Source organism: Strongylocentrotus purpuratus, unplaced genomic scaffold (genome assembly GCF_000002235.5).
Source record: "Strongylocentrotus purpuratus isolate Spur 01 unplaced genomic scaffold, Spur_5.0 spur5_scaffold_14, whole genome shotgun sequence".
Classification (NCBI taxonomy): domain Eukaryota; kingdom Metazoa; phylum Echinodermata; class Echinoidea; order Camarodonta; family Strongylocentrotidae; genus Strongylocentrotus; species Strongylocentrotus purpuratus.
In genome coordinates, this window is record NW_022145599.1 from 31,674,943 (window position 1) to 31,702,190 (window position 27,248).

Here is a 27,248-nt window from a genome sequence, read left to right on the forward strand (position 1 = left end):
CGGATTTTATCTGCCCCTGCATGCTTTTCCTCTGCAAATGATGATCCACTACATGGATTGTCTTGTCAGTGCTTTGTCTTCTTTTTTCTCAATCTCTTGATCATTCTTTGTTTTCTTTACATTAGGCTGATGAAAACTGATCTCATGGTTCTCGTCAGCGCCCGCATCAAATTTTGCTCGCACACCAAAAAAGTTCAACACTCATCGCTGACGAAATTCCCGCGTCAAAAAGTCCAGATATGAAATTGCCGCCTCAAAAAATCAACAATATTTTCGATTGGCTGCCGCGCGTGGCCCATGTGACACGCGTCCATGGCGATGTCTGCCAAGTCGATCACTGATTGGTCTAAAGTAGCGGGCGGCATAATATGCCGCCCGCTACTTTAGCTGCCTATCGCGTAGGCCAGGAATAGTCTGCGGCTAGACATGGGGCGAATGTTTTGCCTCACGCCGTACTCCGGCTTCCCGCTACCATACCGGGTGGGAGCTAACGCGTATTAAACTGTTCAGGACAGCAATTCATCTGTACGATTTATCGATCGCTTTTGGCCGCACTGTCAGTCAAAATGATTCTTTCACTTTGTGTGACTCAGGGCAGCAGACTGCTTGTCAAGTGGAAGATAGTTTGTGTAGATAGTTTTGATGAAACCTTGACATTTGAAAGGTTTTTTGAGTCTGTGAAAAGAGGGGATGTGCTCGGCGTGCCTCCATGCATTGAGTGGCCACACGGGCCAGGCCACGATGTACATCAGCAGCAGCCCTGTGAAAAGTTTGACCCCGCGGTTGACATCAAACTTGCAAAGGTGTACATGGGTAAGTCTCCCGATGCTCTAATTGAAGGCACTACCACACTACCTGTTGAGGCATGCAAAAAGTCATTCGGGGACTTTGTGAAGTTTGTGTGCAGCGTGCAGGAGCACCCTGATGACTGTGTCTGTCAAAACAAACCCAAGGTTGTGAAAAATGCGTTCGTTATGATGATGCAATCAGTGGCTAGGCGAAAACCAGATGGACTTTGCCTCCCAAAAAGGATAGAGACCCCAAGAAATCAATTGGACAAGTTAAAAAAATCAATTGATTGATATGTTTGAGGACATGGGGCTGGGTTGGGATACGCCAAATCCCAGTCACATGCATGCTGTCACGGATTTGACTAACATTTTGTGGAGCATCGACGGCCACCATGCTACACTGGAGGCGAGAACGCATAGATTGCCTGCCATGTTTCGGGAACTGAAAGGCTACAATGTACCGCAGGCCAGCAAGCACAGAAAAAGAGCGGCCGAAAACCTGAAAGTCTCAACACTCCAAAAGCATGTGAATACTCTGAAGAGTATGTTGTCTACCACATGGATTGATCGTCAAAAATGGAAAGAAGTATATCATGGTCGTATCGTATCTTTTTCTTTAAATATTTGTCTTCATATTCTTTATCTGTGTATATGTTCTGAACGTAATGTTTGTATCCCTGCTATACTAGCTATCCATTTTCTTCTCTCCAAAAGAAAACATCTTGAGGTGAGCTATTAAGTTAATGAAGTTATCCTCATTTGGACGGTATCATGTAAAAATGAATGCAATATGTGAAATTATTAATGTAAACCTACAGTGGCCAGGAAGCGTCCATGATTCACCCATTTTGAGGGAAAGTGGACTTGATGAGGTTCTTGAGAATACAGAAGGGCGTCTGCTGGGGGATAGTGATTATCCCCTTCGACGATGGCTGTTGAAACCTTTTCTACGACCATGAAACCATGCAGAAGAACTCTCCAACAGTTAATTGTCATTTTCAGATCAAGCAAGAAGGACTACAGGAGCTGTTCAACCAGTATGAGGAGATCCGTACACAGACAAGGATGATAGGATCACTTGCGTTTGTGCCGGTAGAAGACACCGAGGGGGCATTTGAAGCCTTGGCAGGAATGGCTAGGCCAGAGTTACAGCCTGTGCTCAACTACTTTGAGGACGTTTATGTAAGTCGACCTCAGTCGAAGCAGAACAGTTAGAGAAAGTGTCCATCAGAGAATGGACGTGTGCTGCACACAAAGTAGACAATATGGTAAATGCAATGACGAATGCAACTTGTACCCATCTTCACGACACCACTTACAATAGACAGAATGTTGGGGCAAAAAAGCTCATCTATGAAACAAACAAACTGATCTGTGAGCAGAGTCGCAAGGAGTACGGCCGTGGGAAGGCCTTTAAGATATAAACAGTGCTACCCCATACTTGTATTTTTGAAATGTTGATTTCTATTACTGTGATACATGTAGATGCATTGTTTTCTCCCTATACATTACGGACGCTTACAACCATTAGCGAGTCATTAATGTAATGAGCGGCAGCCTTTCGCTATATAAACAGTGCTACCCCATACTTGTATTTTTTAATGTTGATTTCTATTACTGTGATAGATGCATCGTTTTTTCCTTATACATTTACATTACGGACGCTTACAACCATTAGCGAGTTATTAATGTAACGAGCGGCAGCCATAAATGTTGGCCAGAGCCACTGGATCCTTTTGGTGGCCAATATCCCAGCAAGAAGAGGTTCTATCTTGGATTCCCTTGCCGGCCGGCCATGACAATTTGTTCTATATTGAAAAGTTTAGACTGTACATGGCAGACAGAGCAAGGTGTACTGGTGAACTTCAAGAAGAGTGGTAATATGACGACACCGTAACATCAGCGCAACAAACAGACAGTAGTTCATGTGGCCCATTTGTGATGCTTAATGCCATCCACGCGGGGACAGGTTTACGTCATTCATGCGCGATGTAGCTCAGGTGTACGACGCAACGACAAAGTTTCATCCAGATACAAACGCCAAACATAATGATATTTCAATCATCATTGTGTTCGAAAACAAGAAAGTGCCTAAATACTGAAATGGAGAACAAAGACAGTCATAATAAATTGATTGGTCAACTAAAAAGAAGATTCCATTGTCTTCATAGGGAACTGCGAGTGAGCCCACTCAAAGCCAGACCCAACATTGCTAGTTGTTTAGTTCTACACAATATTGCTAAAAGAATGAACATGCCGGACAACGAAGACGCCCCTGACCACGCCGATGACGAGCAGCCTCCTCATGGAAACGTAATGGAACATGATGGCGTGTCTGGACAAGCCTATCGCCAACTGCTCTATTACTCAGTCCTCAGAGCAGTGCCTATTTTTTTTTAATAGTTTATATTTAACTTACAGTCAAGACAGTCATGGGTTTGCAGAGGTGGCATGCGATATGACTATTGAGCAGACAGTAAATGAGACACAAAGACCAGAGGAGGAGTAAAGGGTTTTCTCAACAACCAAGGAACTACAAGCCGCTTGCTCAGAGGCTACCATGAAAGAGCCCTTATCACAAGACGGGCGAAGAAATGGCTGGAAAGTTCTGACAAGCCAACAGTCAACATGAAAGAGAAAGAAGTTGTGCTGAAGAGTGGCAGTGAGTTCATGGCCAGGCTCATTATCATCGGCCTTGTGCGCAAAATTTATTAACAGAAGATGCTAAGTCACTCTATGTGGTAATGTTAATGTTCACTTCACACAAACAATCAACACTCTCATTGACAGCCTGCATTTACAATGCACACACTGCCAGTCATCAATTCACCACACTAAAACATCCATTCATTCATGCCATCAACATGACCACACATAAAGTAAAACACCAGACATCGTCGTGACACAGTTGACACACAAACAGAGGCAAGAGATTGCAACGACATATCTAAAGTCTCAGTGTTCCCATTCCCGTGATGGCATCTCTGCTACGTTTGGAATACCTGGCCGTGGAAAGGTAATAAAATACTTCTGTTACTTATGACCTCCACAATTCTTTTTGACATTTCTAACTCATTAGTATTTTTACAAGATCAAATCAGATCAAACTATTTGTTATGCCATTACCATGGAGATTCAAAATACAAAATGTTAGGTGATAATTAAAATTTCTATGCATTTTGTAAGAAACGATTAACAAATTAAGGCCCCATGCATTATTACCAAGAAGTGAAATGGAAAGAAATGTGTGTGTGTGTGTGTGTGTGTGCATTTGTAAATGGCTGCGAACATGGAAATTTGCAAGAATACACACCTTCTAACAATGGACGCCCGGCTGATGCCACTGACGATGGCATATTTTTTTACGACCACGAAACCATGAAGAACTCTTCAACAGTTAATTGTCATTTTTAGATCAAGCAAGAAGGACTTACAGAGTTCAACCAGGATGAGGAGATCCGCACACAGGCGAGGATGATCGGATCATTGTGTTTGTGCAGGTAGAGGATGCTGAGGAGGCATTTGAAGCCTTGTCAGGAATTGCTAGGCCAGAGTTACAGCCTGTCCTCAATTACTTTGAGGACATTAATGTAGGTCAACCTCAGAGGGCTGTGGGACATGGTCGTCAGGCAGCGAGGTTCCCGCCCATTATGTGGAACATGCACAATGCGACACTCCGGGGAGAATTCCGCACTAACAATCACGTGGAGGGCTGGCACTGACACATTTCCGCCTGTCAGCATCAAAGGAGCAGAAAGAAGATGTGCTGCAAGTGGGTCCCAGCGGATAAAGATTGCAAACCAGTTCCAAAGCAATGGAAGAAATTATTGGCAAATAGCTTCAACTAGCAACACTTTGCCAAGTTTTTATATGAGACGTGGTGTGCTTGTGGTGAGGATGAATTCAAGGGATTTGCAACATTCAACGGAAGGCTGAAGGAGAACATTACCAACAAGAAAATGCCACCAAGAAGGGTATTACAAAGCTTGGAATTGGAGGGACGCTCTATTGCTCATAAGGAAAAGGTGGACCGAAGAAGAGAAAGCAACGTTCATCGGTAGGCTAAAGGGGTACATTACCAACAAGATATTGCCACCAAGAAGGGTACTAGAAAGCTTGGAATTGGAGGGACGCTCTATTGCTCAAATAAGAGCAAGAGCACATATACATCATAAATGGAAAACTACATGTAAAATAAATAAAATCAATATATATAAGGACCAGTATCAATGAGAAAAATTGAAGAAAAATACCTTGCTTTAAAAAGCAGAAAAGGCAGATCTAACCAGATAACCAAAAAGGTTTAAAGTTCACCCCCACAACAGAAAAGATTGACATTGCCAATTTGCCATTTATCTTGACCTCATAATAACGTTGACAGCAAATGCCCTGGCTCGAAAGATTGTGGGTATCTACTTTACTCGGAAGGAGAGGCTCCCATGTAATATAAAGGGGGCTCATGGGCACTCACCTTTGGATCCGTTAAGGGTAGCAAAGGTGAAGTCCCTGTTCCTTCACGTCATAGGGACCAGGAGCAAGAGCAGTCATCGCCATAGATGAGGAGACAAGGAATTTGAGAAACAGAGATCTTTTAATTTAAGAAGGGGACTTTACAGACAGTATACAGTAGAGTGTGACAGTATTAACCTTTTAAGATTTCTTTGTATATAAATATTCTCTTCTATTTTTCCTCTATAGTCTCTATTTACAGACCATGGTGGTACCCTGCAACCAGTGCAAACGAACCTTCAGAAGCTACCCAGAGTAAAATTACCATTTGCGGAAGGTACATTTATGGTTATTAACTTTAAAGTGTGGGGTGTGCTCGTACGAGGCACAGGAGTGGATAGTAATGCTCGATCATTACCAACAGCTTCACAAGGAAGAGCTAATCAAAGTGGATTTTCTGGGGTACACATTGGCGGGACCCAGATACCAGGACAAAAAGGAGAGAGAGGAGAAGACAAGAAAAGAGAAGCAGGAGAAAGAGAGGAGGGCCAAACAGAGACGGGAGGCAGAACAAAAGGAAAGGGTGGTAAGAAAGGGGAGAGAGGAGAAGGAAAAAGAAGAAGAGGAGAAGACAAGAAAATAGAAGCAGGAGAAAGAGAAGAGAACCAAACAGGAAAGGGAGGCGAGAAAGGAGAAAAAAACGAGAAGGAAAGAGAAGCAGAACAGAAACAAGCAAGAGAGGAGGAACAGAAGACACAACACAGGAGAAAGTAGAGGGGGAGAAGACCGGGAAAGAAAAGAGGACAGAACAGAAGGAAAAGGAGGAGAGAGAAGGAGAGAAAAAGGAGAAAGAAACACAGAAGCAAGAGCGTGGTGACCATCCAACTATCGATTTATACGAGGAGGAAACAGATTTTTCAGACTCTGACAGTTTGTGCAGCGAAAGCTGCGAAGCGTGTGTCCCAAGGAAGAGACCTTACCTGGCTCTAACGAACCCCATCACTGCAGAGCAGGATAGTATCCTGTTCTCAGTTCCTGTAACACCTCTAGGTATCAAGAGGGTGATAACAAGGGTAACAGTTCATACCAGCTGGTATGAGGAAAGCGCACAGGGACATCTTCGGCTGAAGAGGAGGATGGTTGAGACTTCTTATCTGGAGAAACTGCCGGAGAATGTGGAGGAATAGATTGCTTGCAGAATTCCAGCATCATATACATGTAAGAGTGAAGCATGAACTGACCATGACATGGGAATGCAACTTTTGCCAATACGAATCACCTAACCTACATGTAGGTAACATAAAAAAAAACATTACAGCAGGACACACAAGATTTCTGCAAAGGAAACAAAATCTTGTCTACTTACCAAAGCCAGGAAGTTCTATGGAGTCAACAAAAAGGTCCCGGTTGGAATGGGGGAGAGGGTAGCGAGAAAGGAGAGGGAGGAGTTGGTCAGTAGAAGTAGCCCAGAACAACCAAAGTTGAAGAAATTGAGGATTCCAAAGTCAGTGATATGTGTGCCCCAGCGAAGCCCATCCCCTCGTTCTGTTCCTATGGAAGCGACCATGGAGCAACTGCTCCAGTTGGGATTGGACCTCAGTCTTAACTCATCATTTTCGACCTTTGATATTTCATCGCCCAAGTCTAGCTTTTCAAAACTTGCTCCCCCACAGTTCAAGACATTCATAAGATCTCAAATAAATGAGGAACATTTCAGTATACTAGATATAGAAGAAATGTGTATGCAAGAACTGCGGTCAGACTTACTTCTTTTACATGATGGAAAGGTATTATTATGTAGCAACAGATGATGATGTACTTGTACCAAGTTTCAAAACCAAATTTGCATTGGAACAAGACAGATCCAATGAAAGATCACAATTCTCTTACCTATATATTTTGGATGAAAAAGCAGATTCACCTGATACTCTTAAACGGACTTTGGGTTTCGTGTGTGATACCTTTGCAGTTAAGACTAAATTAAACCATCTTGTAGTAGTCGGAGATGGAGCAACAATACGCATTCTCCTTCATATAAAATTAGAGTACGGACAGGCAATGGACTGGGTAATCCCATTTATAGGAGACCGACATGTGCTTAAAAACTTTCAGGAAGTTTTAATGAAAACTTACTGGGATACTGGCCTCAAAAACGTGGCTAAAATAATAATATTAGTGGATGCCATATGTTAACGATGGCTTTATTTGTGGTATTAATATTACTAGGTACGGCGAGAAAAGAGATGAGAGAGAACTGACAGACCAGTGGTGGCGAATGACGCTGCAGGCAAAGGCCGAATGGTCTTCTTTCCGGACACAAACAGGGAAGACGGGGGAAAGGTCCACCGCAGCCTAGCCATCCATGATGGCCAAGGAAGTTAAGAGACTTGTACCAACAGAGTTTAACGAGTTGAGAAACATGTTAGATGATGATTGTGACATCACGGCGAACAACCCTGAAGCTGTTAAAGCGGAAGTTCAATTTTCATTTGCAAAGGGTACATGGACGACTATTAACTCTGAAGTGTCGGGTGTGCTTATATGAAGCAGAGGTGGTTATGAATGAACATTAACAAACCCCATCACTGCAGAGCAGGATAGCATCCTGTTCCCGGCAACACCTCCAGGGATGGAGAGGGTAATTACAAGAGTAACTGTACATACCAGCTGGTATGAGGAGAGCACACCAGGACAGTTCTATGGAGTCAACAAAAAGGTCCCGGTTGGAATGGGGGAGAGGGTAGCGAGGAAGGAGAGGGAGGAGTTGGCCGGTAGAAGTAGCCCAGAACCAAAGTCGAAGAAATTGAGGATTCCCAAATCAGTCATTTGTGTGCCCCAGCGAAGCCCATCCCCTCCTTCTGTTCCGATGGAAGTGACCATGGAGCAACTGCTCCAGTTGGAATTGGACCTCAGTCTTAACTCATCATTTTCGTCCTCAGACATTTCATCGCCCAAGTCTAGCTTTTCTTTACCACCTATTTCAGCACGCATCTCCACCCCTCCACCCGCCTCTATTTCATCGCCCAAGTCTAGCTCTTTCCTACCACCGATTCACAAACACATCTCTACTCCTCAACCCACCTCAGAATTAATGGACGATATTTGTATAGTTGAGACACCTGCCGACGACGAATATGAAGACATCCTAGTGAGAGTCAAGAATTCGGGAATCGGCAGACTTGCTATTAGGACAATGACAATTGTGACTGAACGTGTGGAGGATGAAGATGAGTGGCTATTCGGTATCAGGTGACGATATGAAGGTAGTCAAGGACAACAACATTTTGCACTCAAAGAGGGGCAATCGGAACCATCCCATACCAGGCACCAGAACTACTCAATGGTAATCGTAAGTATATAAATACCTGTTGATGTATACCCTTATGCAATGATCATGTATGAATTAGCCCATGTGGATCAGCAGTATCCATGGCAATAAGATTGTGGTTCATCTGCAAGTCGCATCAACAAAGGTTTATCTCTGCGATTTTGTTGTTCCCCGAGAAGCCGCGGGAAGCTATCAGGTGGCTAACCATTTGCGAACAGTGAGCAAACGGTAAGCCAACGGTTAGCGAGACAGAGCGCATGCACAAATTTCTTTCTCTGAACGGTGAACGGGAAGCACCCACTTAGATAAAGAGCGTGCATGCGATGAAACAATGACGCAACAATGACTGATTTTATAAAGCCGCATGGAGATCTAGGATTCATGTTTGCTAATGTATAAAGAATGAAGACTTGTGCTCTGCATTCGGAACGATTCTGGTGAAGATAATGATGGTGATGTTTTGATGAAGTTGTTAATGATGATGATGACAATAAAATTATGATGAGATGGTGGTGATGATTGTGTGGTGGTGTTTGGGATGATCGTGAAAAACTATGATTGTGAACTTGATGTTGATGATAACTCTTCACTTTGTCATTATTTGTTCTAAACCTGTAAATGAAATCTCTGCTTTCCAACATTTATACGTACACAAGAAGAAGAACAGTAGAAAAGGCAGACGTGAATATAGGTTTGAAGTTTGCTCCCGACTCTGAGGAGATTGACATTGCCATTTATCTTGACCTTATACTAACGCCGACAGCAAACGCCCTGGCAAGAAAGGTGGTGGGGATATACTTTACATGTGAGGAGAGGCTCCCGTGTAATATGAAAGGAACCCACGGGCACCCGCCTTTAGATCCAGTAAGGGTGGCTAAGGTGAAGTCCCTCTTCCTTCACGTTATGGGAACGAAGGCAGAAGACCAGGAGACTGCCTGGGCAAGGGCAGTTGTGACAATCGACAACGAAACTAGAAATTTACGTAAGAAGATCGGGAAGGGACAGAAGCTGTAATCAGGGGTTTTTAATCAATTTAGGTAGCAGGCCAGAAATGATTCTATAATCACATTGCGGGCTATTGAATATCCCACATACCATGGCCCCCCATCCAGGGGCTGCAAAACATTTTCAAAATGGAGGACAATTTTCAAAACTTGATCCCCCACAGTTCAAGACATTCATAAGATCTCAAATAAAAGAGGAACATTTCAGTATACTAGATAGAACAAACATGTACCCAAGAACTGCGGTCAGACTTACTTCTTTTACATGATGGAAAGGTATTATTACATAGCAACAGATGATGTACTTGTACCAGGTTTCAAAACCAAATTTGCAGTGAAACAAGACAGATCTGTTTGAAAGATCAGTTGAAAAAGCAGATTCCCCTGACACTCTTAAACGCACTTTGGGTCTCTCGTATGATACCTTTGCAGTTCAGACTAATTAAATTAAACAATCTTGTAGTAGTCGGAGATGGAGCAACAATACGCATTCTCCTTCATAAAAAATTAAAAAAAGAGTACAGACAGGCAATGGACTGGGTAATCCCATTTATAGGAGACCGACATGTGCTTAAAAACTTTCAGGAAGTTTTAATGAAAACTTACTGGGATACTGGCCTCAAAAACGTGGCTAAAATAATAATATTAGTGGATGCCATCATATATTAACAACGGCTTTATTTGTTGTATCAATATTACTAGGTACGGCGTGAAAAGAGATGAGAGAGAACTGAGAGACCAGTGGCGGCGAATGACGCTGCAGGCAAAGGCCGAATGGTCTTCTTTCCGGACGTAAACGGGGAAGACGGGGGGAGGTCCGCCGCAGCCAAGCCGTTCATGATGGCCAAGGAAGTTAAGAGACTCGTACCAACAGAGTTTAACGAGTTGAGAAAAATGTTAGATGATGATTGTGACATCATGGCGAACAACCCTAAAGCTGTCATGGCGGAAGTTTAATTTTCATTTGCGGAGGGTACATGGACGACTATCAAATCTGAAGTGTCGGTGTGCTTATATGAAGCAGAGGAGCGGGTGGTTATGAATGAACATTAACAAACCCCATCACTGCGGAGCAGGACAGCATCCTGTTCCAAGTTCCGGCAACACCTCCAGGTATGGAGAGGGTAATTACAAGAGTAACTGTACATACCAGCTGGTATGAGGAGAGCACACCAGGACGTCTTCGGCTTAAGAGGATGGTCGAGACTTTTTATCTGGAGAAACTGCCGGAGAATGTGCAAGAGTAGATTGTCTTTTGGGAGGGGTTTAAATATGCATGTAAACAGGTAGTTTGACATTCTCATTGTTGTTCTTCGCCAGTTTGGCCACTTGTTTTTGGAGTCGGAACCTTCACCCTTTTCATGATTTTTTTATCATGTATAATATATAATTCCCCAAATTCTTTCTCTTCTTTCTCAGAATTTATGCACTAGGACTGTCAAGATGATGTTTTACGTGCCCCACATGCCACTGTGGCTTTACTACAGTTGCGGAATTCCAGCATCACATGAGAGTGAAGCACAAACTGACCATGACATGGAAATGCAACTTTTGCCAGTACGAATCACCTAACCTAGGTAATATCAAGAAACATTACAGCAGGACACATCAAATTTCAGCGAAAGAAACCAAATCTTGCCAACTAACTAAAGCAGGGAAATTCTGGAGCCTTTTTTCATTACAGCTTCTCATGGTCTATTGTGCAAAGTTAACACACCTTGAAAGCCGCTGAAATATAGTGTTTGATCCATCTTGGCCTGCTGCTTACTCCATACCATGTTCATTTTTTTATCAAAATTAAAATGAAATTAGTGTTAGGCTATTGGCGACATTAAATTCAATATTATGGGAAACATCTCCACGTATCTTTTACATAAGATAGCTGGAGAAAATTTCATTCCATGTTTTGTCAACGCCAAAATATAAGGAACAGGGTTCTGTATATGTGTTATCATATGTGTATATCCATTATCTATGCTGTACCTGTATTAACCCTTATCGTACTGGGGCCTGGGAGCCCCCCCCCCCCCCCCCCCTGGAATTTTAAATTGCCGTTTCTACGCAACTACGCACCTAAGTCCTATACGCATATTTTGATACCATTTTCGTCTAAATCAGATATTCTTGTAAGGTGTCACATTATTAGTATGCGCATGTCATCAAAGAGTGAATTAGAGTGCTATAATTGCATATTCATGTACAAGCAAAAGTGTGAACACAGGTTTAGATTTCTTCAAACAAGTGTGAGATATAAATTGATATCAACTTGCTTTGATATGTTCCCGAACAAATACATTAGAAATAAAATGAAATAAAACAGAGAATGAGTTATGATCATTAATAATTAAAAGAATACATCAAATAAAAGTTCATTCTTGGCTTTTATAATTATGACACCATAACGCATGACTTTGCAGAAACAAGTTGCTATTGGTAAGGCATATTATTTACATTAATTCAACTACCTTATTTAATTCCTAAAACGAAATTTCGACGAGCCACACGATTTAATATTGAACAAAAAATAACTGATAATGATTAATAATCCCAATTCATTTCGTTTCTTCGCACTCTTTTCCATCGCAGTCTTCAATGTCCGGATCGTTTTTAGATTATGTTTGCGGGCAAATATATCTAAAAAGTTGTAAGGGATCCGAGCCTTGTTTGACTGAATTCACATAAATCCTGTGCTTTCATTTATTCGGACTGGACTTTTTTTCAGATAACATGACCTTGAACTTGGAGCAAGAGGAAGCTGAATTGGCGGCGCTGGGGGCTGAGGACGTAGAGGAGGTGCTGGAGGCTGAGGCCGTAGAGGAGGTGCTGGAGGCTGAGGCCGTAGAGGAGGCGCTGGGGGCTGAGGACGTAGAGGAGGTGCTGGGGGCTGAGGACGTAGAGGAGGCGCTGGGGGCTGAGGCCGTAGAGGAGGCGCTGGAGGCCGAGGCCGTAGAGGAGGCGCTGGGGGCTGAGGACGTAGAGGAGGTGCTGGAGGCTGAGGCCGTAGAGGAGGTGCTGGAGGCCGAGGCTGAGGCCATAGAGGAGGTGTAGCGGTTCAACATTCTACTGTGTAAATAAGTTATAGTTCCTTCACCTTTCTGTCACCTTTTCATTGGCATGCGTCCGCATTCTTTATTTATTTTTAGACGCGCTATTGTACTGTTGACGTCACAATGGTATGCAAATTCTTCAGTATGCTTGCGCGTTGCTGTTGTAAATTTATTATGTTATGCGTGCCGATCCCATTTGATAGGTGTGTTTTGCCTATTTAGTAATGTATTTTTGCCATTTTGTGTCACTTAAAGTTTAATAATATTCAAAATGATTGCTTGGGTGATAATAACATTTTTATATTGCTCTATATTCTTCAATTCAATAATAATTTTAAATCTGGAAGTTTTATTAAGATAGTATTCTAGTTGACTCCAGTAGCACAAATAGTGTGTGTTTTGTCATTCTTGGTTTTATTGGTAATTGTAAAAGTTTGCTGCCATTGGTCAGTTTTTTCTCTTCTTTGATTGGCTCTTTATATTGGCCAATCCCTTGGGGCTTAAGTTAATTTTTTGGCTTTGGCTAGTCAGTCGCCTTGAAACCTTCGACTTGAAAGGTTCAATTTTTTGTCTGATTTTGAGCTCAGTTGTCCTTTACTTAATTTCACTTATTTACGTGCTTCAGTTGATCTCCTATAGACCTCTATGTTTTATTACGTTTATTTGGAAATTTTATTCTCCTGAGCAATTTTCACTTCAACAATACGTCAACCTTTCATTGATTACTTTTTGGCGACCATATTTTTTAGTAATCAATCTTCAACAAACTTTTGGACTTCAACTTCAATTCAGTGAATCAGTACAGCTCATGAACTGCAACTCTCGAGTCTAAATTATTCCCGTCTTAGAACAGTCGATTAAAGACAGTCATCAATCTTCAACTCCGACAACGTTTTCAGCATCATCAACATTTTAGACTGAGAGTCTTGTGAACTGAGTCCAGAGTTACTTTCATCATTTAAGCATCATCTCGAAACTCGACTCGGATTTATTGTTCCACAATCAATTTATTGCAGGCTGAAATTCTGATTTCTCATCAAGTTCAATCATTCATCTAGGCAATACCATCAATTGCTTAGTCTAGTTCAAACTGTCGCGGTTCTTCACTTAATCAACTAAATTAACGACTAGCTTCAAACTCTTATTCAACGATCACCAACGTCAGTCTACATATTCAAGAGTAGATCTAGTTCTTCCAAATTTTGATCATTCTACAAGCTACAGTCTACGCTGGATTCGTGAGTTTGGCTCGTCTACCTATTCAGCACTGATCAACATCATTCTAGATCTTCATCATCTTTATTTCATCTCTTCGTTGGTTTTTTCGCCAATGCGTTGAAAAGAGTTTGTATCTATAAATCAGGAAGTTTCTTTTTAATGGATCTATATTTCCCCCCTTGTATTTGACTTGGCAGTAAGGTAAAATAGCGGCGGTCTTTCGCTTTATAAATAAATAAATCTATTTATTAATATTAATTAATAGATTGTAACCAGTTGCATGCCTGGATTATCTCATTTCTAATTTCGTGATTTTGATATGAACATTACAATATTTGGAAAGTGAATCTATTTATCAAACAAAAAAACAAATCGGTGTTGGAACTTAAAGATTTTGCTTGATCAAAGTGTCTCTTATTCAGGAGTTATTTTCTTGTAAATCAATTTCATCTAAATTATCTTTAAGTCCTTTTATTACCAAACTGGTGACCCCTGTGAAAGAACAAATATTTCTCGGTTTGATCATATCAATTTCATGATTTAGATTGAGTTTACTTAATGTTAAGTTCGAACAATAATATTGTGAGCTGGATTTAGATCTAGACCCTCTAAATCTAACTGTTAGGTATTAAATCAGAGATTCTGATTAGACTTTTGAGTCTATAGATTATCTTGGAATATTTTTATTGGCGATTCTATCCCAACGTAATCTATACTATTACAATCTCTGATTTCTGTAGTGTAAGTTAAATCTAAGACTAACGTTAGAGTGCCCGTCAGGCCGATTGCTCGTCGTGCTTTTTGCATGTCATGATTTAGGCTCGATATTGCCTATTTTTATTGTTAATGTTATTATCTACTAGACGGTAGACCTAACTTATAGTTATAGTGTGTGTGATGTTTTGATTGCATTATCCAAGAATTGGTGAACTGACTGAGAATTTTGTCTTGTCTAATTTTTGGACATCCTTTTCTCTAGACTTCTACTTTGTTATTTAGCTTTGCGCGATGGCTAATAGCAATAATAACAATAATAAGCCTGATCCGGTTGTGGATCCTTCGCTTGACAACGGGCCGCCCATAATGGGACCCGTGGTGAACTTGAAGCTGCCACAATTCTGGTCTAATGACCCACAAATTTGGTTTGCACAAATTGAAGCGCAATTTGAAACCAGGCGCATTAACTCACAACAGAGCAGGTTTGCTCACGTCATTTCAGCGTTACAACCAGAGGTTGCACAAGAGGTGCGCGATGTATTGCTTAACCCACCTCAGGTTGATGCTTACAAAGCTCTTAAAGAGCAACTGATTCGTCGAATGTCAGAATCAGAGCAGCGACGTTTGCAACTCCTTCTTACTGAAGAGGAGTTAGGCGACCGTAAGCCTTCGCAGCTTTTGAGAAAGATGAATCAATTGTTAGGCGAGCATATTAAGCTTGAGACAGGTATCCTAAAGCAATTGTTTGTCCAGCGCTTACCAACAAACGTTCAACTAATCCTATCGACTGCTAGTACTGCTCTGTCAAACGAGCAATTAGCAGATTTAGCCGATCGTATTATGGATGTGCCTTTGTTTACATCTTCTGTGCATAGCGTTCATGTCCCGTCACCCCCTACAACTGCTAGCGTTACTTCAAGTCCTAGTCCTATCGAGACAGCAATTTCTTCCTTGCAGGATGAGATAAAGCGTTTGTCTATGCAGGTGCGTACACTGCAGGGCAATATGCGTGATCGTGAGCGTAGTCGTAGTCCTGCCCCGGGTTATCGACGGCCATCTGTCGATAGGCGTAAAGGAAAATCCAGCAGTCATAGCTTCAGCAATAGCGACCCCAATGTAGGGGGAACCCCGTCCGCATCGGATTTGTGCTGGTACCATTTGAAGTTTGGTAGTAATGCTCATAAGTTGCGAGGAGGGAGGGAGACAAGGAAGTAGAGTGGGGGCAGCCAGACGACGACTGGCATCTGCACTGGACTGCGGACGAGGAGACCGAGGAGGAGGAGGAGGAGTTGGTCAGTAGTAGTAGCCCAGAACAACAAAGTTCAAGAAATGGAGATTCCCAAGTCAGTGATTTGTGCGCCCCAAGCGAAGCCCTTCCCCTCCTTCTGACAATGACAATTGTGACTGAACGTGTGGAGGATGAAAATGAGTGGCTATTCAAGATTTCAGACCTGGGAGAGGCCCATACAGCCCTGGACACCACGTACAGGACTACGACATCTTGCAATCCAAGAGGGGCAAAAGGAACCATCTCCAGAAGCAAGAATGACATGGAACGGCGTCGTATCATTACCCATACATTGATATCAAAGAAGAGGAACATGAAGTTGTTGAAAAGTGTGGGGATTTCAAAGAAAGTTGTGCAGAAGATGATTAAAATCAACGGAGAGACGAAGTGGCAAGAGTTTCGAAAGAGAAGACAGGATGCGGTATCAGGTGATGATAAGAAGGTAGTCAAGGACCTTTATCATCATTACTCGCTAATGTGGAGAACTTGCTGGTAAAATGGAGAGTAAAAATGTAAAGAGAAAGGCTAATTGGGATGCTGCAGAGAAATCCCATCTGCTATATCTCTTGGCTGGCGAAGGGCATTATTGAGGTGATAAAGTTGAAAAACAACACTTATGCAGCTTCATGGTTTGCACCAAGTCTATCATGAGGAAAAGGTGGACCGAGGAAGAGAAAGCAACATTCAACGGAAGGCTGAAGGAGTACATTACCAACAAGATATTGCCACCAGGAAGGGTACTAGAAAGCTTGGAATTGGAGGGACGCTCTATTGCTCAAATAAGAGCAAGAGCACATAACATCATCAACGGAAAACAGTACATGTAAAATCAATATATATTAGGACCAGTATCAATGAGAAAAATTGAAGAAAAAATAACGCTGGGGGCTGAGGACGTAGAGGAGGTGCTGGAGGCTGAGGCCGTAGAGGAGGTGCAGGAGGCCAAGGCTGAGGCCATAGAGGAGGCACAAGGAGAAGATGAGGAGGAGCAGCAGGAGTATGTGGAGGAGGAGGAGGAGGTGAATTTTGAGGAGTTCGAGGTGATCGAGGTTGTGAGAAGGGAGGGAGACGAGGAAGTAGAGTGGGGGCAGCCAGACGACGACTGGCATCTGCACTGGACTGCGAACGAGGAGACTGAGGATGAGGAGGAGGAGGAGGAGGTGAATTTTGAGGAGTTCGAGGAGATCGAGGTTGTGAGGAGGGAGGGAGACGAGGAAGTAGAGTGGGGGCAGCCAGACGACGACTGGCATCTGCACTGGACTGCGGACAAGGAGACCGAGGAGGAGGAGGAGTTGGTCAGTAGTAGTAGCCTAGAACAACAAAGTTCAAGAAATTGAGGATTCCCAAGTCAGTGATTTGTGTGCCCCAAGCGAAGCCCCTCCCCTCCTTCTGACAATGACAATTGTGACTGAACGTGTGGAGGATGAAAATGAGTGGCTATTCAAGATTTCAGACCTGGGAGAGGCCCATACAGACCTGGACACCACATACAGGACTACGGCATCTTGCAATCCAAGAGGGGCAAAAGGAACCATCTCCAGAAGCAAGAATGACATGGAACGGCGTCGTATCATTACCCATACATTGATATCAAAGAAGAGGAACATGAAGTTGTTGAAAAGTGTGGGGATTTCGAAGAAAGTTGTGCAGAAGATGATTAAAATCAACGGAGAGACGAAGTGGCAAGAGTTTCGAAAGAGAAGACAGGAGAATGGAGAGTAAAAATGTAAAGAGAAAGGCAAATTGGGATGCTGCAGAGAAATCCCATCTGCTATATCTCTGGGCTGGCGAAGGGCATTATTGAGGTGATAAAGTTGAAAAACAACACTTATGCAGCTTCATGGTTTGCACCAAGTCTATCATGAGGAAAAGGTGGACTGAGGAATTAAAAGCAACATTCAACGGAAGGCTGAAGGAGTACATTACCATTTCAAGTCTATAATGAGGAAAAGGTGGACTGAGGAATTAAAAGCAACATTCAACGGAAGGCTGAAGGAGTACATTACCATTTCAAGTCTATAATGAGGAAAAGGTGGACCGAGGAAGAGAAGCAACATTCAGCGGAAGGCTGAAGGAGTACATTACCAACAAGATATTGCCACCAGGAAGGGTACTAGAAAGCTTGGAATTGGAGGGACGCTCTATTGCTCAAATAAAGAGCAAGAGCACATAACATCATCAACGGAAAACAGTACATGTAAAAAGTCTAAAATCAATATATATTAGGACCAGTATCAATGAGAAAAATTGAAGAAAAAATAACTTGCTTTAAGAAACGGAAAAGGCAGACGTGTACTGATAAAAAAAGGTTTGAAGTTTGCCCGCACCTCTGAGGCGATTGACATTGCCATTTATCTTGACCTCATAATGACGTTGACAGCAAATGCCCTGGCAAGAAAGATTGCAGGGATCTACTTTACTCGGGAGGAGAGGCTCCTGTGTAACATGAAAGGGGCGCACAGGCATCACCCTTTGGACCTGTTAAGGGTAGCAAAGGTGAAGTCGCTCTTCCTGCACGTCATGGGGACGAAGGCAGAGGACATGTCTGGGCAAGGGCAGTCGTTGCAAAAGACAAACAGTGCTCCTGGTCCTGTACCCATCCCCAACATTACCGCTGCGCCCGTCGATCCAACCCCTGTTGACGCCCCTAACCCAGCACCCGGTCTTACCCCCGCACATGCCCCTCTGAACTTCAATACGTTAGAGGGCCTTCTTGCCACTGCTCCAACCTTCCAAACAGCAGAGGAGATTGACATTGGCGAGGTCCCGGCGCCTGTTTACCTGGACCTCATTGTCACCCCAACCGCAAACGCCCTGGCCTGTAAGGTGGTCGGGATATACTTTACACGGGAGGAGAGGCTCCCATGTAATATGAAGGGTACACACGGCCACCCGCCTTTAGATCCAGTAAGGGTGGCTAAGGTCAGGTCGCTCTTCCTTCACGTTATGGGGACGAAGGCAGAGGACCAGGAGACTGCCTGGGCAAGGGCAGTAGTGACAATCGATAACGAGACAAGAAATTTAAGAAAGAAGATTAGGAAGGGGAAGAAGTTGTAATCAGGGATCCTTCATCAGAACAGCAGGTGCATTTTTAGGGAGACTCTATCATTCGTGAACTGGAGGCATTTGGAACAATTGGACTGTAGAAACGAGTATACCAGTGCCAACAGTTAATGAGGCATGTAAATGTAATACCCTATCATAGTCAAATGAGACTGTTACAGCACAGGGAATTATAGAGTAGATACAGGCAAACAGACACCAGCAAGAAATGTTAGCCCAAGACACTTTGACACAAGCAGCATCATCACTATAGGCAAACCATCGTAAGGGAAGAATCACAGCAAGTCACTGGCGCAGGTGACTGCATAGGAAGCGTTACATGTAATGGAAGCGTGTCAGGACAGTCACAAATTGCTCCCAAGGTGAATTGATGCCGTTACGTCCGGTCACGGTGCCTAAATCGAAAGCTCGCTATTAATGATCCAAACGGAATTGCAGAACTTTTTTTTGAGGGGTTTAGGTTGTGGAATTGCCTAAGTGAGATTTTCTACAAGCTGGCAGTTGTACAAGTATTGACAATAATGTTATGCAAATTTGTATTTGTATTATCGTGCTCTGTCTATACTAATGTAGAAGCAGAAGGAAAAATCAGTCAAGGAAAGTGAGAAAGCAGAAGCTGAAGGCCTCATAAATGAGCTAGTGGCCAAGAAAACACCACTGCCTGCACAGGTACATGTACATGTATGTCTAGTTAGGATATTCTTCACTTGATTTAAATGTGTTTATTATGTATTCCATATCGAGCTTGTTGTTTACCGGTATAATCTCTTGAACTCTTCTCAATAATTCTTCTGTGGGTATAAACTCATTCATGCATGCATAGATATTCAGATAGCATATGAGGCCACACATCTCACATTTTAAAAACTTAAAACATTGTTAGTCAATTGCTATAAATTGAATACGGTATTCATTTTTCCAACTCTAATTTTTGATGCTGACCATTTTAAGAGTATTACAATTTCTACTTTGTGTCCTTTGAATGATAATGGTGATAAGTAATTGCACTTATTCGGTTTGTTATAGACAACTGAACATGGTACGAATACAGCTGAGATTGTTCGTCGCCATGCAAGAAGAAAAGGCTACATTGAATGCAAAGATTTCAAATTTTAGTGCAACTCTGGCTATTATGAAAGGTTGGTGTACTATATTCTGCCAAGGAACTTGTTAATTACACATACTTAAAGAACCTCTCCAAAGAAGGGGAAAAATAGACAAATTACACATCAATGGAAAGCCTCTAAGCTACAGAATACAACGTACAATGGCCAAGACGCCAGCAAACAAGACTGTTCCACCATCCTACCCTAAGACGGACATATTCCTTGGAGGAACAATCTGTGATGTTTCCCTCCCCCTCCAGTCAACATTGTTTATCATTCTGAATTAACTCTTCATGTTAAATGACCATTGTGTTCAAAGGAAATATAGGGCATACCAGCATAGAGATTTCTTAAATCTGCTCAACAGCAGATTGTCATCATTTGGCACAAGCACAATGTCTTCATTATGATAACCTAACTGAAAGTGTACATTCTTGTAAATGTTTTCAATCTATCTACAGGTGCTCAAAGACATCCCTGATGTGGTCTATGGTGCTGCACGAATTTGCCTGCCCCAACAAGAATCTAAAGCTCCTCACCTACTTGCATTGGTTGCCTATCCAATCACGAATTGAGTTTAAGATCTTGTTACTTGTGCATCAGTTTTTTCATGAAATAGCTCCAACATACCTCTCAGACCTCCTTGCAAAATACCAGCCAGTGACAAGTCGGAGGTCAGCACAGAAGGACTTGTATGTAGTACCTCACACTTAGCTAAATTCTACGGTAAACGTAGTTTTGGGCATGCTGCCCCTGAATTGTGAAACAGCATCCCTTATGATATCAAACATACAAATACTTTCAAGACATCTTTAAAAACGTATCTCTTTAATTACAGTTGAATAAATCCTACACACAGGTCCTTCTGTGTAGAATTTGACCATGCTGTGTAGAATATTATTATGCAGTATATTTTCTTTTTCCTTACTAGTATTTTATTTTTATTTTTCAATTTTTCTACAGTACGTAGAGATGTTAACAAATGTATTATGTGATTTATAAGAACTGTACTATTATCATTATTATATTATTACATAAGAGGTGTGCGACACAGATTGCCCGGCTACAGACTTGAGTCATCTGCCATGTTTTTCACATCCTAGACGCCGTATCTGACGTCTTCATCAAAAAGCATTGGTTGCCTATCCGATCATGAATTGAGTTTAAGATCTTTTTACTTGTGTATCAGACCCCGGTATCTTTTTTTTCGTAGCTTTCACAGGTGCCTACCATGCCTGTGAAAGCAGCAAAGCCTTCTAAATCCGTGAATCGGTATGTTTTCCATTACGTGCATCATCTATTATTTCCTCTTACATCTTGTTTTTCAGCGAAAGAAACCAAATTGGACACATTAGGAGGTTATAGCAATGTGCAACTTTGTAAAAAGTCACCGTGAAAAACTGTTTGGACGAGCGGGACATTGCTCAGCGAAGGTACGTAAACTAAACCCCTCCAAAGAAATTTTGGAAACTAGATCTATACATGTACATGTAATTAGATTTTTTTTGTAATGAGACCCCCTTTGTTTCTATTTTTCAGTCATGGAATGTGCAGTAGATCAAAATAAGAGTCAAGGTCAAGTGAAAATCCACTGCTCTTTTTCAACTGTGCATTCAAATAACACTTTAGTTTCCACGCTTTCTTTGAGTGTTTTTTTTGTGGGGGGGGGGGGTGTGTTTTTACTTGTTTTTCTTCATTGATTATGATATCCTTTGTTAAAATAATCTACCTTTGACACACTCAAACCCAGGTGAGGTAAATGGGTATCGAGCAGAAATTCTTTCAAATGCCGGAGCGCTGTAATGGCCGCCGTGCTCAAGCTGGGCAATAACAATGGAGCGCCTAGAGTAGCATCACGCCACAAAACAAGAAACCACTAAATATATCAGTGACATGTCATATAAAATACTGTTAACTTACTAAATTTACATCATAAATCTTGCTAGTAATTCAGAAAAATGCCATCTATCTTGATTTCAATAAATAAATAAATCTCTTCAAGATTTAACTAATGCCCCTTACCCATAAGAATACAATACAACATGCAGCAACAATTACAACAATAACCCTACAGAGCATGGTAGTTGCTCACATATTAGATGATAATGGCACCTCTGTATTTGATCAATTCGGATCTGCATCTCTCAGCCTCAAGCCGTCTCAGGACCATGTCTTGAACAGGTGACAAGAGCATCTTAGCAGCTCACTGGTTGCAGAGTGAAAGTTCTTCCTGGTCCTCTTGGTTGACTCAGATTTACCTCAATCTGTCTCTAGACAATGCTGAATCATGTCTTGGACAGATGATAGAAGATGATAACAGCTCACTGGTAACATAGTGATAGCTCCTCATGGTCAACTCGTGTTGACTCAGTCATGTCTTCTGCCTTTGGACGACACAGGATCATATCTTGGACAGATGAAATAAAGAGTTGACAGCTTACTGGTTTATACATAGTGATAGCTCTTCATGGTCCTCTCTTATGTTGACTCAGATGAGCCTTTTGCGTTTGGACGACACAGGATCATGTCTTGGACAGATGATAACAGCTCACTGGTAACATAGTCATAGCTCTTCATGGTCCTCTCTTAGGTTGACTCAGTCATGCCTTCTGTCTTTGGACGACACAGGATCATGTCTTGGACAGATGATTACAGCTCACTGGTTACAAGGTGATAGCTCCTCAACTTCCTCCCTTTGGTTGACTCAGTCATGCCTTCTGCCTTTGGACGACAGAGGATCATGTCTTGGACAGATGGCAATTGTAGTTAGCAGCTCCAAGGCAACTGGTGGGGTGATTGCATCTCTGATCGAAGACTATCCTTGTGCATCAGTCTGCCTCTAAATGACGCAGGATCATGTCTCGAACCTCTGTGATGTGGAGCTGTTGCTGTAATGTTGAGGATAAATAGAGCATTGAAGGGAAAACTTAATAGTGATGTCTTGTAAAAAGATGAGTTGACATGGCAACAAGGTTGAGATTTACTGCCATTAAACCTCACACAACAACACAAAACATTCTACCCAATGACATTATTAACCTTTCATCAGGTGAAAAATCATTTTATCACTCTAACGCTATACACCCTATGACTTCTGACTTGGTAAACCTACAACTAATGAGTGCATATTTCAAATTCATAAATCCTTCATCAGGTCAATATTAAGCAATTGAGCTTTGACCTTTGAACTGTTAGCCAATAAACATCACCAGCCCATTGTTATATATCTACTGACATGAAGAATTTAATGGCAGGAGTCCATTTTGCACTTCTTAAGCGTACCACTTATTTGTTGTGAGACACAAGCTCCAGCAAAAACTTGCAAGGCAGTTGATTTCCTACACTAACTAAATTCCTAACTTCTACCCTGAGCTAAAAACTAAAACTACCCCTACCCCTGACCCTATACTCAACATCAAACCAAATTGCAAACCAAATCCAAATGCTAATTCTTTGACGAAATAAAGCCGAAAAGCAACAGTGTTCCTGGTGCAAATTTCAGATGACTAACTTAGACTATTTGGGACTATCCTAACAGGGGCTGCTGGTGTGACCAGCTGTCAACAAAAACCATTTGATACCTGGGCCTCTTCTTATAAATCAATCGCAACTCCTCCCATCAATCACAAGTTTGCAGTGTCCTATGTCTTATGTACAAAGTTGCAATTCATATCAACTCTTTAAGAGACGGGGCCCTGAACTGGCTAATGTTCGCAATTTTAAATATATATATAGATATAAAAGCACTTACCATGAGAGTTGTGTCTCTCTGCCTCACTCTCAATATACCGGATTTTAAGGTGTTCTCATTCAGAAGTATAGTGAAAGGTACGCCCATCTCATCAAACCTGGACAACAAATAACCTAAAGCTCTTAAAAAAACAAAATGATCCTTTCAATAAATTACCCATTACATCAAAATGAGAGCCTAAGGAAATATCTATCTGCTCTTGTGACGTCTACACACCCACATTTAAATTTGAAATTTTCAAAAGAAGAAAGGAAATTAGTGTCTTGCATGAATCCTAACCCAGCTTTCCAACGACTAAGTTACAGGTACATAAGAAAGCAGCAGCCATAATACAGGTGCTAAGCCTCCTCCATACTTGACTCGTCAAACCTCCTAAAAAAACCTAATCCATAACACAGAGGAAAAATAAAATGATATAAGTGTATGTATCTCATAACACAGATAAGTGAGCACCCACTCATCATTCATTCGCATGTACGATGAGATGCTTTTATATTTTGTCTGACCCATTTTTTTATGTTGACAGTTTACCATGTCATGAACTAATAAGGCTTTGGTGCAGACCATGTTTTGTGTTTGGACTGAAAAGGGTTCGTGTCTGCAATGCAGTTCCAGGAGGTTTTCAAGATGTCACACTCTTTTTTTAAAAATATAAAATGTTTTTTAACTCACATGGTGTAATAATTCTCCAGGGACGGAGAGACTTCTACGATGCTCCTCACGTTGACACCTGCTTTCCTGAATTCCTTGCCCAAGTAGTCCGAGAGCTACAGGATGAAGGAACAAAAGAACAGCATGCAACACATCCAGGAAGAAACATACATACAGTTGAATACAAAAACAAACTCCTCTTAAATCAGACCAAACTAAACAGTTATTTCTGGGGAGTCTTTGGTGGTATTGAGGCGCTGGGCTACATGTGCTAACTTGTCCATAACTGATGCACTTACCTTGAATTTCATGGACTATACCCTGAAGTAGTGCTTACCAAGTAATAAATTCATATGTGATGCATTATAACATATTCATTTATACATTACTCATTCATAACAAGCTTTCTGGTCATCTAAAGCATTTTTTTCAAAGATATGAGCACAAAATCAGTACATCTGGGTTCATATTCATCAAGCCTTACTAAGCCTACATGTAGCTGTCAACTAAATATGCATTATGGCTCTGGCCATTAGTTTAGGGTCTTGCTTTGTCCCGCCATCCTCTAGCAAGATTTCAGGTCAACAAAAGCATTTTTGTTCAAGAAATAAACATAAATTCAGTACATAATCAGTCTAAGATTGTTTATGGTTAATGGCAGTCAATGTTTTTGGACATCCCTCTGACCAAACACATCTCTCTTCCTACCTCTCTAAGTTCCTTGGTTCCTCTGAGAGGTAACACGATGACCTTGAGCGGAGCCAGCCTGAGGTGAAGCCGAAGGATCTCCCTGGACACCGACTGACCCCTGGTGTCCGTGCGTTGCTTCTCCTGGTACCCGTCCACCAGGTAGGCAAGGAGCCCGCCCTCTAGTGACGCTGTGGTCTCGATCATGTGGGGGATCACAGACTTTCTCCCATCCTTTCCCTATGAAATGAGAAAAATGTTTTGATTTTTGTGTGAAGGGGTGTAACAATTTAAATTGTTATCATTCCTTTCCAGACTGTTTTTTGAAGAAAAACCTGATATTATAAGAGCTGATTTCAGATCATAGCTACTGAAATACAGTCTCCAACAAATTAAGTGAGCCCCTAAAATAAGTTGATTATTTTAATGTAAATTTATATAGATTTTATAGAGTTGGCACACTGTCATACATTAATAGGTACAACATATTTATTCTGTAAAAACAGTCATTAACAATACAGAGTTGGATTCAAATGTGTTTTTTAAAGGCTGCAATCACTTTTTGCACATACTGTTTTGGAGAAAAGCACAAGTCACTTACAGGGAATAAATACCAAATATGCAACTACTGATGTACAGAATGATGATAGAACAGTGGTTTGTACATATATGGGACCATTTTCCACTGCCCCCCCCCCCATGAACTAATAACTGCCGGCCTGTATACCTGCATGTCAGTTTTAAATGAGGCCTGCATCTGTTCAACAGGTACGCTCCCATGGTTAGATATTCTCTCGATCGTGTCTACTCCCCATGGAACTTGTACTGTATCTCAGTCGACTGTACGTGTCCTGTCGTTTTGATGTCCGTTGCAGTGAAGTCGGAGGGTATGCCAGCAAACTAAGGGGATGAAATTGGATGGAAAAGAGAGATGAGAGATTAAGATGTCAATATAAATGGAGGGAAAGAAAGGAGACAAGAGAAAAGAGAGGAACAGAAAGGGGAGGCAAACAAAGAGGGAGAGCAGCAAGAGGGGATGTGAGAGGAGAAAGAGAGGGAGTGACATGGAATGTGAGAGAGAGAGAGAGAGAGACAGAGAGAGAGAAAAGGGGAAAGAGGGTATAGACAGCAAGGAAACATGACGGATGGGTAGGAAATATTATCAAATGTCCCACGTACACATTTTTTTCCCAATTGATGACATTTTTGAAAATTATGAAAATTATTCTAACCTTTCTCCACCAAGATAACCTGTCTCTGTGCCAGGTGTTAAACGACAGATTGCTTGTTTTAGGGTCGAGAAAAACTGCATGGACATCTCTGACGTTTGCAGGCCACTGGTGGTCAAAGAAATAAAAAACAGTGACAATACTTTTTATGTGATTTTGTCTTCTTCCTTATACTATGATTTACTGTCCGTCTCTATGCTTTTACTCTCCTCCTCCTAGTTTTAATTCTGTCTCTTTTCAACATTCCTGCCACACTCTACCTCTCTTCTTCACTCCAATCTCTTCATCCCACTCCATTTTTGTGTGTAATTTCCTCTCCTACACTCTTCCTCCACCTTCCTTTCCTCCATTCCCTCCCCTCCCCGTCATCCCCCCCTTCCCCATTCTCTCTCTCTCTGTCTTTCTTCAGTTTCACTCTCTCATTTTCTTTCCATCATAATTACATTCCCAACTGTTGTCCTGTCTTTGTGAGTCTGTCCTCTCTCAGAATAAAACAAATAATTCTCAACAAAGCGTACTCACTTGAAGATGAAAGTATCATGTTCTTGAGATGAGGAGGACCTGTTAAAGCAGGGACCAACCTGGGCCAGGCCAAAAGGCAACCTTCTGTTCAAGAGGCATAATGTGTTGAAATAGTGGTTAAATAAGCCTGTGGGTGACACAAAGAAAAGCAAATGATAAATTACATCTTTTCAGTCTTTCAGAAAATTCATACAATCATCAAATCACAATCAGTGCAGTACCCAGAAGGTGGCACAAAGTAAGAACATTTTAAGCTCAAAAGGGGTGAATCAGCTTAAAAAACAATCCGCTCCCCAAACAAAATGAAACAGTTGAGAAACAGTATGAAGCATCAAAATTAATCTATGAGTATGAGGTAAGCAAATGGAATGGTCTCCCATCATATGTAGCAGAAAGT

General features: G+C 41.8%; 2 protein-coding genes across 2 annotated transcripts; one reads left to right on the forward strand and one right to left on the reverse strand.

The window, feature by feature from the left end:
* The first annotated feature begins 16,696 nt into the window (after positions 1-16,696).
* LOC105444358 (proline-, glutamic acid- and leucine-rich protein 1-like) lies at positions 16,697-17,179 on the forward strand. Its single transcript, XM_011678508.2, has one exon. It carries the CDS (start codon positions 16,697-16,699, stop codon positions 17,177-17,179), a length of 483 nt encoding a protein of 160 aa, XP_011676810.2.
* A 4,487-nt stretch (positions 17,180-21,666) lies between these two features.
* LOC115923640 (DNA polymerase subunit gamma-2, mitochondrial-like) lies at positions 21,667-25,909 on the reverse strand. The gene is made up of 5 exons (XM_030984745.1): positions 25,828-25,909; positions 25,122-25,340; positions 24,435-24,529; positions 23,763-23,859; positions 21,667-22,899 (listed from the first exon to the last, which is right to left on the reverse strand). The coding sequence occupies exons 1-5, from the start codon at positions 25,855-25,857 to the stop codon at positions 22,840-22,842; spliced, it is 501 nt and encodes a 166-aa protein (XP_030840605.1). The 5' UTR covers positions 25,858-25,909; the 3' UTR covers positions 21,667-22,839.
* Between the last annotated feature and the right edge of the window lie 1,339 nt (positions 25,910-27,248).